Raw genomic sequence first — 14,785 nt, 5'->3', positions numbered from 1 at the left:
GCCTTTAGCCAGCAAACATGTGTTAGTTTATTTTTACATCATGATGCAGGGCATAATCTGGACTACTTCAGAGAAACTAACTGAAATATTGACCTTTATTGTTTAAGATGTTTTTGCAAACACAGTCATCACTGCCAGACATCAGTTTTTTTCCATTTTTTTTATTTAAATTAGAAATAAGATTGTTTTACATGTCAATCCCAGTTCCCCAGTCATCAGATTTCTTATGTTCATTTTTTGGTCAGTTAGTAATTGTACTTTTTTTTTTTTAAGATTTGTTGTTTTCATTTTATGTGTATGAATACTTTCCCTGCATGTGTGTCTGGGGCCTGCTAAGGCCAGAAGAGGATGCTGGATCCCAGAATCTAGAGATAAGGACATCTGAAAGCCACCAGGTGGATGCTGGGAACTGAACACCAGGTCGTCTGCAAGAACAGCAAGTTCTCTTAACCACTGGGCCATCTCTCCAGGTTTTGCACTTTATTTTAGAGTAAACTACGTTTTGTTTCTAGAAATGTTGTCATATATCATCTATGATTAATAAGGACAACATGGGAAATGTATCTATCATGCATTTAGAAGAAAAGATTTAAGAGAAACATGAAGTTGAGGGTTTTTTCTAAATACCCTGTTGTGCTAGTTAGGGTTAATTGTCAACATGACAGTGTCACCATTCTAGGTTCTAGAGGCGTGGGACCTGGGAAAATGGAGCCGATAAATGAGGCCGACTAAAGTCTCATGCAATAGCCAACTTCATTCAAACATCAGAGAATTTACACTTTGAGGGTTAAGAGGGGTCACACGACTAAAATATACAATCTCAAAGGCAAACCACACGAGGCAAAACACGTTTTTCCAGAAAGGCATATAAACAAATAACAATAGCCAGTTGTAATGAATAATCTGAAGTGAAATCACTCCTATCTGCTACACCTGGGAGAGACTCAAAAGCCAAAAACAATTCTGTGCCTTTGAAGAAACTGAGGTACAAGATTCCTGTCCCTATTTTTTTTTTTTTTTTGGACTTTTCTCACAAGCACTCAGAAATTCTTCTCACAGGGCTCCATTCTTGGACCATGTTCTGACAGACAGGAATTAGAATCACCGGAAAGATGAGCCTCTGGGTATACCTGTGGGATATTATCTTCATTATACTGACCAGGGTGGGGCAGCCTGCCCACTGTAGGTGCTACTATTCCCTAAGCAGGGGATTATGGACTGTATAAGACTGGAGAAAGTGAGTTGAGGACTAGCATGCAGTCTTCGCTCTCTTCTCCTGACTGTGAATGTAAGTGACCAACTGTTTCAAGCCCCTGTTGCCTTGATTTCCCCGGCTTGAATATTGTGAGCTAAAGCAAACCTTTCCTTAAATTGTTTTGCTCGGGGTATTTTCTCACTGCAACAGGAAAAGAACACAAGACATCTTTGTATAAATTTACCGATTTGTCAGCTAGTACTCAGGGAGTGTTGTATCTTAGCACCAACAACAGGAAAGATATTCTTGGTGTAGATTAGTGTCAGTTAGATGTGCAACATTCTATACATTTTCCTCCCCATACATAACCCAACGTCTATGCTTCTCTGTTCTTATCCTCACTGACCACATGAGGCCCTATGCCTGGACCATTCGATAAGTATATTGTATGATTAGAGGGATGTGTAGTTAATTAACACACATCTAATACATCTATGTAGCCAGATACTGTGCATAACTGCAGATGTAACTGAGTAATTTAGTTTTCGGAAAACGACAACTGAAGAAGGAAAAGAGTGGGAAAGTTTCAAAGTGAGTCATAAATTTGGTTTTGAAAGGTAAAAGGATGGAGGAGGAAGAAAACCAACCAAACAAGTTCAAGGATAAAGTCCTGACTGGAAAGCATTCATAGGGCCCTCCTGAAAACGGCCAGTTAAATCAGGACGGAGGAGTGATTCCCATATGGAGCTAAGAAAGGATGACTTTTTCCTTTCTTAGCTCAGAGACTGCCGAGTTGAGGCCAGCCAGAAACACTGGGGTCTGGGAACCTTGATCGCCTCAAGACGACCCCTCGCTGAGCAAGGGAACAAACCTTACCCAACCCATACCTGTTTTGGCCCCGCCCCCGAAGCAGTGGCCCCGCCTCCCTAGGGCGCGGGCCAATGGGCTGGGCTCCAGGAGGCGGGCCCCCGAGGGCGTGAGGCGTGAGGCGTGAGGCGTGAGGCGTGGGGCGCGAGGCAGGGGCGGGGCGGGGCGTCGTGTCCGCGGCTGGCGCGGTCGTGGCGGTAGCTCCTGGGGCGGCGGCCGGCGGCGGCGGCGGCGGCTTCGACCGGCGTCCGCGGGCCGGCCGTGGGGATGGGGGCGGCGAGCTCCAGCCGGCAGAGGGGGCGGCGGCCGTGAGTGCTGGTCTGGAGTCAGAGACGCGGGATGGAGCCCCACGGTGAGTGAGGGGAGGTGGCGCGGGCTCCCGCCGTGCTCCGGGGCTGGCCGGCCGGCCGGCGCGGACGCCTTGGGGTCTGGGGTCCCGGAGGCGCGGGGCGGAGGCGGCTGCGGGCCGGGCTGGTGCTCCCGGCTCGAAGTCCCATCTGCCTCCGAGAGTCGGACGGGGACGAAGGGCTGGCTCTGAGGAGCGGAGGGCCGGGGTGGGCGCTTGCGGGACGTTGCGGACCCTGGTGCCCGCGCGGGGGATAGGCGTCGGCGGTCGGGCAGCGGCTCCCGGGGGTGATCGTCCTCGTCCCAGGTCTCGTCTGCGAGCGTCCGGCAGCCCCGGGCCCTTTCCCAGCCACCGCACGCGTCTGCCCGAGACACGCGGGCTCCGGGAGCTTCCCCCCCGTTGCTTTTCCCCCTCGGGTCTCCACGTCCGTGTTCTCTGGGACTGTGTTAGGAAGTTTGGTGGCACTTACTTAACTCCCTGTGACAGATGCAGAGTCTGAGGGACAGGAGCAAACACCTCCTGCTCCGTCTTCACTTTCCCTCTGGCACTTCATGTCCTGGAGCCGGCTGTTTGTCAGACACCCCCACCCCCCAGCCCCCCCAGCCCCCCACCCCCGCTTCCCTCTGGTGCCCTGCCCCCCTCCCAGGCGTTTCTGTCACTTTCCTCCTTGCATTCCTTGGGTTCTGGTCACCCTTTTCCCAGCTGTGGCCCTGGGGTAGTAAACCGTGAGTTTAGCAGACTAGGAATTGATAAACTGAGATTACAGTTACCACCAGGGGAGACTGCCCCTGAAAAGTTTTATTGCTGAGAATGTCCCAGGGCTTTGTCTTTGATGGAAACCTGGAGTTTGCTTCCACAAAACAAAGTTGCCAAAGGCTTCTGGTCTTGGAGCCCTTTCGACAACCGCCCCCCCCCAGCTCACTTTTTTTTTTTTTTTTTACTACTAACCATCTGTGGGGATCAAGGATTGAGTTTCACACCTTGTTCTTTGGGGTCTTGAATATGTTCTGACCATGTGTCTTATTTTGTTTGTTTGTTTGTTTTGTTTTTTTGTTTTTCTGAGACAGGGTTTCTCTGTAGCTTTGAAGCTTGTCATGGAACTTGCTTGCTCTGTAGACCAGACTGGCCTCTAACTCATGGAAATCCACCTGTCTTCTGCCTCTGAGTGCTGGGATTAAAGGTTTTTCACTAGGTTGCAGGTCTTTTAAGGGGAAGGGAAATGTTATCATTTCTTTAAAGTTTGAAGCCTGTAGTAGAGCCCAGCAGGTTTTGTTTTAGTTACCTTTTTCTTCTCTCATTTGGGAGTTTGCATTACCTTCTCACTGAATTTGGGGGAAAGGGGTTACCTCTTTATGAAAAAGAATTCAAAACTAGATAGATATGAAGGAATAGTTAAAATGAATAAGTAAACCCCAACGTGAGATTTGGGTCATTTTCTTCTGTGATTTCTTTAGGCAGTTTGCCAGAAATGCCTACTTAGAAATGCTTCAAGCAGTGTGCAAGTAAGAAGCCCTGACACTTAAGCCTCATTACTTGTAGCTCTGGTCTCATGATTTTTGAGAAGCTTGAGAGCGAACTTGAGTAAGGTAGGCCCAGATAGAAATGGTTCAAACCCCCAAATTCCCAAAATGGAACTTTGTCTGGGAAGAAGAAACACTGATTGGCAAATATATGTTGACTGTTCTGCTTCTCTTAAGAGACTACACCGGAATGTCTAGTACCCTCACATCTCTCTAAAAGCTGTTTTTGCAGTAACTGCTGTCAGTCCCAAGGCTTTAGTACAATGCTGAATAAAGATCATGCCCAGAAAGCATCGTGGAAGGATTTTTATTTCATTTTATTTAATTGATAAACTATTCACCACTCACCACCGAGAAGCCTGGACAGGATCCCACTATTCTAGAGAGAGCCCTGTACCACCTTTCCATTTATTGAGTAACAGTAGACCATATGGAATGTAGCCCAAGGCATAATATTATAGGTGTCTTAAAGAAGTATGTTGAATGTCTTATGGGAAAGTAGGGGATGGTTATTTTCTGTGGAGAGAATGAAAATATTTCTTGGAAGAAGTGTTTTGTATGAATTTGAAGGCCCAGAAAATGAGTTTTCAGTAAACACAGAGGAAAAGGGCCCTCCTGGCCAGAACTGCAGGTTATCACCACTATACACCAGGATGTCAGGATCCAGTTCTGCTTAAGATCGAGCATTCAAGGCTGTCTCCTTGTTTGAGGTTTTTGTTGTTGCTGTTGTTTGTTCTTTAAGATTTCCCACTCACCTCTAGTGTGGTCATGAGCCACATACATTTATGGGTAAAGAAACAAGGTGGGTTTGCAGATCATTGTTATAATAAAGATTTTTGTGGAAGGTTACATTTTACTGTTTCTCTTTATTACTACTGTGATAAGGAAATGAGCCACCCTGTTCAGAAAGGTAGACATTGGGTAAGACTACTTCCTTTGGTAAATTTCTTAAGATATGTGTCAGTGTGTGTTCTTGAGAAAGTTTTCAAATACCAGTCTCCCTTTTTAAAGAAAGGGGTAATGGATACTTTATATGCCTTTGAAACATTTATTTTATGTATATGTGTGTGCCTGAGTGTATGTAGGTTAGACAGATATTGTATCCCCTGGAACTGGAGTGACAGATGGTTGTGAGCTGCTTATCTGGGTGCTGGGAACCAAACCCAGGTTCTCTTCAAGAGCAATAAGTGCTCCTAACTGGTGAGCCATCTCTTCAACCCACATAAAACTATCGGGGAAGGAGACAACAAAGTTTCAGGGACTCTCAGACACAACATTATATAGTTTTTTTTATTATTATTATTTAGCTGTCAGATTTTTGCTTAATGTATTTGATTTTGGGTGTACCTGGCTGGCTTCCAAAGAAAAAATGGGAAGAAGAGAATACAAGAGTGTGTTGGCATCTTGAGAGATCACAAAGTAGATCTGATGGATAGACTCTTTGAAAAAAAATGAAAACAAAATATTTCTAATATGGATAACTTCAAGCATATATGAAAGTATGTAAACAATGTAAATAATAAATTATAAGTATAAGTAAATAAAAATAATATAAAGAGTTTCTCTATATCCAACCTCAGCACCACAGTATATCAGTTTATGACCAGCCTTTTCTCCCAGTACCAGGAATCAAACCCAGGACCTCAAACATCCTAGGCAAGTGCTTTACTACTGAACAGTTACCCCAGATCTTTTTAAGATACGTCTTTCATTTTGAGAGAGTATCTTAAATTGTTGAACTTACTATCCTGCAACTGTAATATCTGGGACAGTAGGCATGTATCACAAAGCCTGGTTATTCTATTTATATTCCCCCTTCATTCAGTCCTCCAAATTATTTTGACATAAATCTTAGGCATCATTTTATACATAAAATTTCAACATGTATTTCCCCAAAGAAAGATTATTTATTAAATATAACACCAATATTCTCTATAATTCAGTCCAATGTTTAGTCAAATTATGGCTCATTTTTTAATAGCTTGAGTCAAGATACAGATAAGGTTCATATACTGAATTGATATATACACACTGACATACACATATAACTAATTGGTGCATAATTTATGTGTAATAGAACTTATGGTTCATAAATATACACTTTGGATTTTGACAAATGATTTGTGCCTGTGTAGTCACTATAATAATAAAAGTGTTTTTTTGAATGATGTTTGCATCATTCTAAAATTTATTCATACTAATCTGTAATTTTTCCCACATCTGCATACTACCCTGTCCATAGACAACCAAATAGTGCTTTTTGCTAAGTACTAGCTTTCATATTTCTAAAGTTCCATGTAAATATAATTAAGCTAACATGCATAAATTGTTTTTCTACATTTTTGACTTAGCATAATACTTTAACTTTTTTAGATGTATTTATTTTTTATGTGTATGAGTGCTTTGCTTGAATATGCATGTGTAACATATGCACGCCTGATGCTGTGAAGGCCAGAAGAGGGTGCCAAATTCCCTGGAACTGAATTTATGGTCAACTGGAAAGCCACCATGTGAGTGCCATGAACCCAACCCAGTCCCTTACAAGAGCAACAGGTGCTTTTAACCATGATGCTGTCTCTCTGGCTTATAGCAGATGCTTTTAAGATTTATAGATAAGTTCTTGCTTTGTCATGGGCATTTTTGTTAGGGGTGGTATTACATTTTAAGACTGTACCCCACTTATCTGTTGAGGGATATTGGCTATTTGCAGTTTCTGAATACCTTGAAAGTTTTTGAACAAGATTTGGAGTGAATGTGGGTATATAAATGAGGAGCTTTAACTATGTGAGGAGCTGCCAGATTGTTTTCCTCCCACTGTGTGCCTCGTATGGCAGTGCTGTACGCAGTTACTGTTGCTCTGCATCCTCAACAACATGGCATTTTCTGGTTCAGCTGAAATTAAAATTTCTTGTGATTATTAGTGTCTCGGTGTAGTTGAAATTTGCGTCTTCCTGATACTGAACACTATTCCAAGTTCTTATTTCCCAGCTGTGTATTATCTACTTCTGTAAAGTATTCCGTCATTACTTATTGAGTTTATAAATTTGTAAGTTCTTGACATAATCTAGATGTCAACTCTTTGTCAAATATTTTTTTTTCAATTTTAGCTTGCATTTCATATTTTAACAGGATAGTTTAAAGAGTAAAAGTTCATTTTCATCCAGTTTAAAATGTTTTCTTTTAGAGTCTGTCAGAGAAATCATTTCCTGTGTTTTTTTGTCTATAGTTTCAAAAATATCCTGGAATTTTGGGGCACAGTTGGTAAATATTTTTGGCCATACTGACTCAACTGCTGAATGCTGCTCCTATGGCTGGAAAGAAATTATATGCAATATATAAATATGGTTGTAATCCTAAAAATAACTTTATTTTTAAAAATAGGCACCTGCTTTCTAGTCCCCTAAATTTGAAGGATTGGTGTTTAGATTTTATGTTCAGGTTTATGGGACCTGTCAAGTAAATTGGTATTGTGAATTAAGGGTTGATACTTGTTATCAATTATTTTTGAAAGATTACTTTGTCTTCTGTGAAAAAGTCAGTTGACCTATATATTTGGTTTTACTTTTGGACTCTATTCTATTGCTGTATATTGTCAATATATCAGAAATCATACTATCTTGATTCCTGTAGCTGAACAGTAAATCTTGAAGCAGTGTTAAGTTCTTCAATTAAAAAAATACTTTGGTTGTTTCATATATGTAACATTTTAATATAAAATTTAAACTCAGACTGGGTGTAGTGCCACATGCCTTTAATCCCAGCACTTGGGAAGCAGAGGCAGGCAGAGCTCTGTGAGTTTGAGACCAGCCTGGCCTAAAGAGTGAGTTCTAGGACACTAAGAACTACATAGTGAGACCCTGTCTGGGGGGTGGGGAGAGGAGGACACATTATTCCTTGAAATTATAATTTGAGGTAGGAGGATGGCCATGAGTTCAAGACCAGCCTGGGTGAATGCTAGATTTTCTAGCTTTATTTCTGTTGCTTTAATAAAACACCCTGATTAAAAGCAACTTAGAGGAAAGGGTTTATCTCACTTACAATTCCAAGTTACAGTCCCTCATTGAGGGGAAATCAAGGCAGTTACTACTCACATCACATCCACAGTCAAGAGCAGAGATATGGATGGATCACTTGCTTGCCTATGCTTGCCACTTTACTCCAGCTTCCCTCTGTCCTGTGTAGTTCAGGATCCCCTGCCCACAAAATGGTGCTGCCTGCAGTAAACTGGGTCTTCCCAGAACAATTAACTATCAAGACCAGTCCTCCTACAGAGATGTCCATAGACCAAACCGGTAGAGATTTATTACTTTAGACTCTTCCCAGATGATTCTGAGCTATAGCAAGTTGGTGGGGGTTAGTTTTTGTTTGGTTGGTTTTGGTTTTTCAAGATAGGGTTTCTCTGTGTAGCCCCTTGCTGTCCTGGAGCTCTCTTTGTTAACCAGGCTGTTCTCGAACTCACAGAGATCTGCCTGCTTCTGCCTCCCAAGTGCTGGAACTAAAGGTGTTTGCCACCACTGCCTAGTTCATTGTTTGGTTTTAATATCAGGAGAATCCTGCCTCAAAAAGGTTTGGGAAGATCCTTACTTCCTCTGTTTTGCAAGTGGTTTGCATATACTATTTTTTTCTGGTTCAAGGGATTTTTACCAGCAAAACCCACAGGAAGTTTTAAAGTATAAATTCAATTTTTTAAACATGTATAAGACTACTTAGATTTTCTGTTTCTTTTTGGGTTTCTTTGAAGTTGTTCAACTTAAAGTTGCTATAAAATTCCTTTGCAGTCCTTTAATAACTGTTGAGTCTGTGATAATGTTCCTTCTGCCATTTTGGGGTGGAATTTTCTGTAAAAGTCTGTCTTGTCAAATTTGTTAATATTGTTTTTCAGATCTTCTATTTCGCTAATAATTTTATGGTTTTATGGTATTGATAACTGAGAGAAGAGTGCTAGAATTTTAACTGACATCGCCATTAAAGTTTGTCTCATGTGTCCTAGAGTTTGTTGTAGGTATATATCCTTTTAGCATAATAGCTTTAGGGTGAAATGGCTTTTTATCATTATTATTTAATTACCATTAAATAGTACATTTTATGTTTGGTAGAATTCCTTGTCTGGTGTCATAAGAATCACTTCTGGGGCTGGAGAGATGGCACAGGGGTTAAGAGCACTGACTGTTCTTCCAGAGGTCCTGAGTTCAATTCCCAGCAACCACATGATGGCTCACAACCATCTGTAATGGGATCTGGTACCCTCTTCTGGCATGCACCGTATACATGATAAATAAATAAATCTTTAAAAAAAAAAAAAGAATCACTTCTGCTTTGTTGTAATTAGTATTTTGATGTCATGTCTTTCCCTGTTGTTTTTCTTTCAATATATATGTCTTTATATTTCAGATCTATTGTTGGCAGTATATAGTTAGATCTTGTTAATTTGCTTAATTTGAGAATCTGGCTCACCTCACCCCAGCTATTTTCCTTTAGTTGACTCTCCCATGGCCTCATCCATGTTAGGCAAGTACTTTGCCTGTAAGCTATGCTTCTAGCCCATATTTTGCTTTTTCTGAGTTAATATTTAATGTTGTTATTAATTGATGCTTTTTATTTGTCCCATCTGTTATGGTTTCTTTTCTTCTCTTTCTTTTGGATTAAGTTTTTAAAATTCTGCTTCTAAGAGCTATTAGCGCTGGGCGTTGGTGGCACACGCCTTTAATCCCAGCACTTGGGAGGCAGAGGCAGGCGGATCTCTGTGAGTTGGAGACCAGCCTGCTCTACAAGAGCTAGTTCCAGGACAGCCTCCAAAGCCACAGAAAAGCCCTGTCTCAAAAAACAAAAAAACAACAACAACAAAAGAGATGTTAATACACACTTTAAATTTGCAACTTCAGATAATACTGTTATTTTACATATAAGACTTATTGTCAACTTTTATTTCCCTTCTTTACATCATTTTACTTCTTCATTTCATTGTAAATGCTACAACATATTAAGTTTTAAAAAATGTGCCTTTTGCTGGGCAGTGGCACACCTTTAATTCCAGCACTCATGAAGTAGAGGCTGGAGGATCTCTGTGAGTTCCAGGCCAGCCTGGTCTACAGAGTTAATTCAGGACAGTCAGGGCTACACAGAGAAACCCTGTCTTGAAAAACAAACAAACAAACAAAATTGACCTTGTTTTGAAGTTTTGTTAGGGCAGAGTTAGATGAACTAAAAGGCATACGTGGCCTTCTAGAGTTCCCTTTGAGTGTTCAGTAGGTCTTTCTCTTCTCTAGACAATGAAAAAAAAAAAAAAAAAAAAAAAACCAAGTTGCCAGTTCCCCTGAAGTTCTTTGTACCTTTGTGGAATTTTGTCCTGAGAGGTCAGCTTGGTATTCAGAGAGAACTAAGGAATTCCCTGTGCAGGCCAGAGAGTCCTCCTTCCTGTTTCTTTACCCAGGAACTAGGATGGTGCTCCCCTTAATTTAGCAAGAGTGCCATATATTCTGCTGGGCTTCTCCCTTCATTTGCTATGGACTAGAATGTGCCATGAGGCACAAGTTAGGAGATTGGTCAGTTTATTCCATTATAAATTAGCAGATGGTAGAGTTTACTTCATTGGAAGTTGAGAGATTATAGAATTTATTTTATTGGTTTGTGATTCCATCTCTCAAAGACTACTTATTGACCCTTGCTCTGTGTAGCCCAACAGTATCTACCAACCCCACCACACACACTTTTTTAGTTGTTTACTACAGTGAATGGGCAAATCTGTTGATCTTTATTCTTGTACTTTATCTTTTGAGGATTTCTTTTCCTCTGATTAGTGTCTCACTGTGCAGACCAAGCTGGCCTTGAGCTCACATCTACCTTCATGCACTACTACCTATGGCCCTCTTTTAAGGCTTTTTAATCTAGACATTTTTCTTCATATCTGTTTTCTTGTAACTTTTGTTGAAGAAATTGAATTGACTAGTCCGGGTTTTTCTGAGGACATACTGTGATATAATTTGGTGTTGTTTTCTGTTTTACATCTTATAAAGTATAAGTATAAAGCAGTTGGATCTAGAGTAAGGAATCTTGACCTTTGGAGGCTGGCTAACTCTGTTCAAAGCGGCTGCCCTATGCTTGAAGGTATTCAGCATGTTCATGGCCTTTACCCACTAGATGTCAGTAGAACCCCTTCCTCAGTTGTGATGACTAAAACTGACTCCAGATGTCAAGTGCTTTTAGGGCCATACTCTGCTATGAAAAATAGAGGCTGCCTAAAGTACATGACCTACTTCAGCAATGTGAAAACATCTGCTTAACAAAACTAGCAATCAGGTGATATCACCATTTTAGATAGAAATATAATTATTCAGCATGGTACCATAGACATTCTGAAGAGAATATCTAAAAGAAAATTAGAAATTGTAAGTTGATGCTTCACAGGATGGGTGATTCACAGAAGCTAAAGAGAGTGAATTACCATTTTAGAATAGAAAAATGCTAGAAACAATCATAACAGAGAATGGTAGAAACACAAGTAATTTCTTTTCCAATTATAGGTTCGTTATAGACTGTTTTTCTGCAGCTTGTTGAACAATTTGAGATGTTGCATTTCTTTGTTAGATCCAAAGATGGATTTTACTTATGAGAGGTGGGTTTTATAATTTTATTATAAACCAATAATTTTTTGTAGAAAATATTATTTCGGTATTGTGCTTTTTATACTTAAACTTATTTGTGTCACATAAATTTACATTAAAATGTAAACCAGGATCCTGGGAAGTGGTGGTGCACGCCTTTAAACCCAGCACTCAGGAGGCAGAGGCAAGTGCATCTCTGAGTTTAAGGCCAGCCTGGTCTACAGAGCAAGTTCCAGGACAAGCTCCAAAGCAACACAGAGAAACCCTGTCTCAAAAACAAAAAACTGTAAACCAGGAGAGATTTATAAGATAATCCTTTCAGCTTAAAAATGAACTTTTTTTAGACGATTGAAGGATTAAGAGAGTAAGGTATCAGAATTTTCCATGAACCCTATATATGATGTAACCATCTCATATTCATTGATCTATTCTGTCTCAGGTTCTGTGACACCAAGGAGTCCCTCTGTTCTCAACTGTCTTTGCTAGGTAACAACTCAAAGTCTTCATTGGCTTCACCCCCCCCCCAGGTGTCTCTTGTTTCTCTAGCTGCTAATAGTCAAGCAGTAAGTTGTTTTTTCTGTTCTAGCTTCCTTATCTCTAATCATCTTACTTTTTCATTCCCTGTCTCTTTGTCTTTTCCTCACCTTCTCTCCACGTTTGTTTTCTTTCTCACTCCTTACACTTCTCCTGTCTCTCTCCTGACTCCTCATGCCCCTTTCTCTCTACCAGATACTTGCTCATCTTATTGTTCAATGACAAGATCGGGTGCATTTTAATCAGAACACAGTCTTCTTTTATGTTGGTTGTGGCGGGGGTGATCAATGTTGTGTGGGAAGTCAGTGAGATATGCTCATATATAGCCTCAACTGGCCTAGAACTCAGATAGCCAAGACTGGTTTATTTTTCATTGACAAAATCGGCTGTATTTTGGAATAATTGGCTGTCTTTCTTGTAATAATTGGAAGACAGTAAGTGTCTCTTTTCCAGAATTTTCTATTGCCTCAGTGCCTCACTTGTTTGCCCTATGGCATTCACCTCTTATTTTCTGGTCTCCTTGGGTCCCTCTCTGTTTTTCCTTCTGTCTTTGCTTGTTTCTCCTCTGTTTTGTTGTTGTTGTTGTTGCCTAAGTCTCCACCAATGGTTTCTTTCTACCTCTCCTCACCCTGCCCTCCATCCTTTTTCTCCCACATATGGTCATTTTTCTATGTCCCCACTTTTCCCACAGGTACCCTCTCCATGTTTTCCTTTCTGTGTGCTGAATTCAAGAGCCCTTATATTTTGGGGACCCTGCTGAATTTTTTGTTTGCTTGGTTGTTTTGTTTTGTTTTGTTTTGTTTTGAGACAGGTTTCTTTGTATAGCACACAGAGTTTCTCTCTGAATCAGTTCTGGCTGTCCTGGAACTCATCTGTGTACCAGGCTGGCCTCAAACTCTGCCTCCCAAGTGCTGGGACTAAAGGCTTTAGCCATCAGCCACCACTGCTGGCCAGTTGTAGCTCATTCCTTTGGAAAAGCTAGGCTGATTACACGTTACCTGTGAGCCTTCGTCTCCGGCTTTTATCACTTGGGGTTTGCCCATGGAGGATGAAAGTGGTCCAGGAAATACAGATTCATTTTCCAAGAATCTTCATCGGCCAAATCCAGTTCTCAGGTGACTTTTCCTAAGCACTGGCTCCTGTGAGGAGACCCTGTCAGGTCAAAAACTTGTTGACAGACTATCACACCCTGGGCTCCTCTACCTGTTGTGCGCGCTGTCCCCGCCCCCGTGCGTGTGAGCCAATGGGCTGGGCTCCAGGGGGTTGGGCTGAGGCGGGATGAGGGTGGAGCCAGGGCGGAGCACCACTGCTGTAGCTGCTTGGCCGCAGTGCTGCTTTAGCCAGGCATGGGGGATGGAGGCAGCAAGTTTCAGCTCTAGGCGGCCGCTGCCGCAAGGCCGTGAAAGTTCATCTAGAGTCGGCGCCGGGGATACAGGATGGAACCCCCGGGTGAGTGAGGGTCGGTGGTGCTCGTTCCCACTGAGGCTGCTGGGTTGGGGTTCCTGTGAGTTGCTGTCTAATCTGGGTTCGAATATGAGCTTCGGACCTGGACTGTGAGCGCCGACTGCGGGGGGGGGGGGGGTGAAGGTTCCAAGTAAAGACTCATTTTTCCCGACCCGAGTACTGAAACTTCACACCTTGTAACTCCTTTGATTCTCGGGACAGGTCCATGACCCTTTAACTCATTTCTCACACAAGGAAGGTGAGGTTAAAAGCTGTCCAAACAGTGTAGTGGTTGACAGTATCAAGGCTTAAACCTAGGCGCCCTTGCCCCAGAATCCCTGCTCTTGAGCGCAGTCTGCTCCCGCCGACCTCCCTTCGATTCTCACACCAGTTGGGTGCTCAGTTCCAAGGTATTTTAGGCGTTCCATCGTGCGTATTGTTCTCATCTGTTTTGTGTTTAGAGGGGTTTTTCTATTTGAGTGCTCCCCAATGTCGTGGTGTGTTCTAATTCTGCTATGGCCATGTTTGGAGTTTTGAGAGTTTTAATTTTAAAACATGTTAGTGGGTACGTGCTCAGGATGGAGGATTTTGAAGGCAGAATTCTAGTGGCTGATGACAGTATATGCTTATCAGTTTTTCACCCTTGAGAAAATTCACCAAACACCTTTTTGGAAAACAGGACGTCATCTGCTAAGACTTTCGACTCTGTGCCTGTATCTCTTGTCAGTTGTGTCCTTTTGTCTGTTGCTATCAGTGTTTACTGTCCCTTTTCGTTTCTCTATTCTTTCCTCTGTATTTAAGTCAGGGATGGGGAACGTGCGCTTTGGTGTTGAGTAGTTTTGGCTGGTCAGAAGTGAGTCTTTCCTGCCAGGAATGCTAAACATTCTGGAGGCGTGGGAGGCAGGGCAGCTTTTTTTTTTTTTTTTTTTTTTCCATTTTCTCCCACCCCCCACCTTTTAAAATTTTTTATTTTTTTTAAATTATCATCCAGTGTTCAAACTGCACAATAATGAAATGTATATGTGTTGTATGTCTTCAGAAATTGTCAAGGGTAAAAGCTGTTTCTGACATGTTCCCATTCCGTTTTTTGTAGCATACTTTTAAAAAGTATAATTAAAGAACGTTAAGCTTGACTCCTGTTTTTTTTTTCAGTGCCTTTGAATAGATTCTTACAAACTCAGAAGTTATACTGAAATAGCAGATTTCTGAAATTATACAACTTTTAAAGTTTAAGTAGTAAGAACTAAAGTACAGATATTTGGGGCGGATTTACATTCCA

The 14,785-nt window shown here is 41.6% G+C and overlaps 1 protein-coding gene across 5 annotated transcripts in view; it reads left to right on the top strand.

Annotated features, from left to right (window-relative positions):
* The first annotated feature begins 2,280 nt into the window (after positions 1-2,280).
* Arhgap29 (Rho GTPase activating protein 29) overlaps positions 2,281-14,785 on the top strand; it is a 64,205-nt gene continuing 51,700 nt past the window's right edge. For 2 of the 5 annotated variants that reach the window (XM_035450689.1, XM_027395633.2), the window contains exon 1: positions 2,281-2,414. Coding sequence is in view for 2 of the 5 variants with exons in the window: in XM_027395635.2 (XP_027251436.1) it covers positions 2,402-2,414 (13 nt within the window). In the remaining 3 variants the exon portion in view is untranslated. Of the gene's footprint in view, positions 2,415-13,376; positions 13,513-14,785 lie in introns of those variants that run through there. The other 3 variants (XM_027395635.2, XM_027395632.2, XM_027395636.2) reach the window with 3 other exon arrangements.

The sequence above is a fragment of the Cricetulus griseus genome (genome assembly GCF_003668045.3).
Source record: "Cricetulus griseus strain 17A/GY chromosome 1 unlocalized genomic scaffold, alternate assembly CriGri-PICRH-1.0 chr1_0, whole genome shotgun sequence".
Classification (NCBI taxonomy): domain Eukaryota; kingdom Metazoa; phylum Chordata; class Mammalia; order Rodentia; family Cricetidae; genus Cricetulus; species Cricetulus griseus.
The sequence above is the reverse complement of the archived record's forward strand: the minus strand, read 5'-3'. Positions and strand labels throughout refer to the sequence as shown.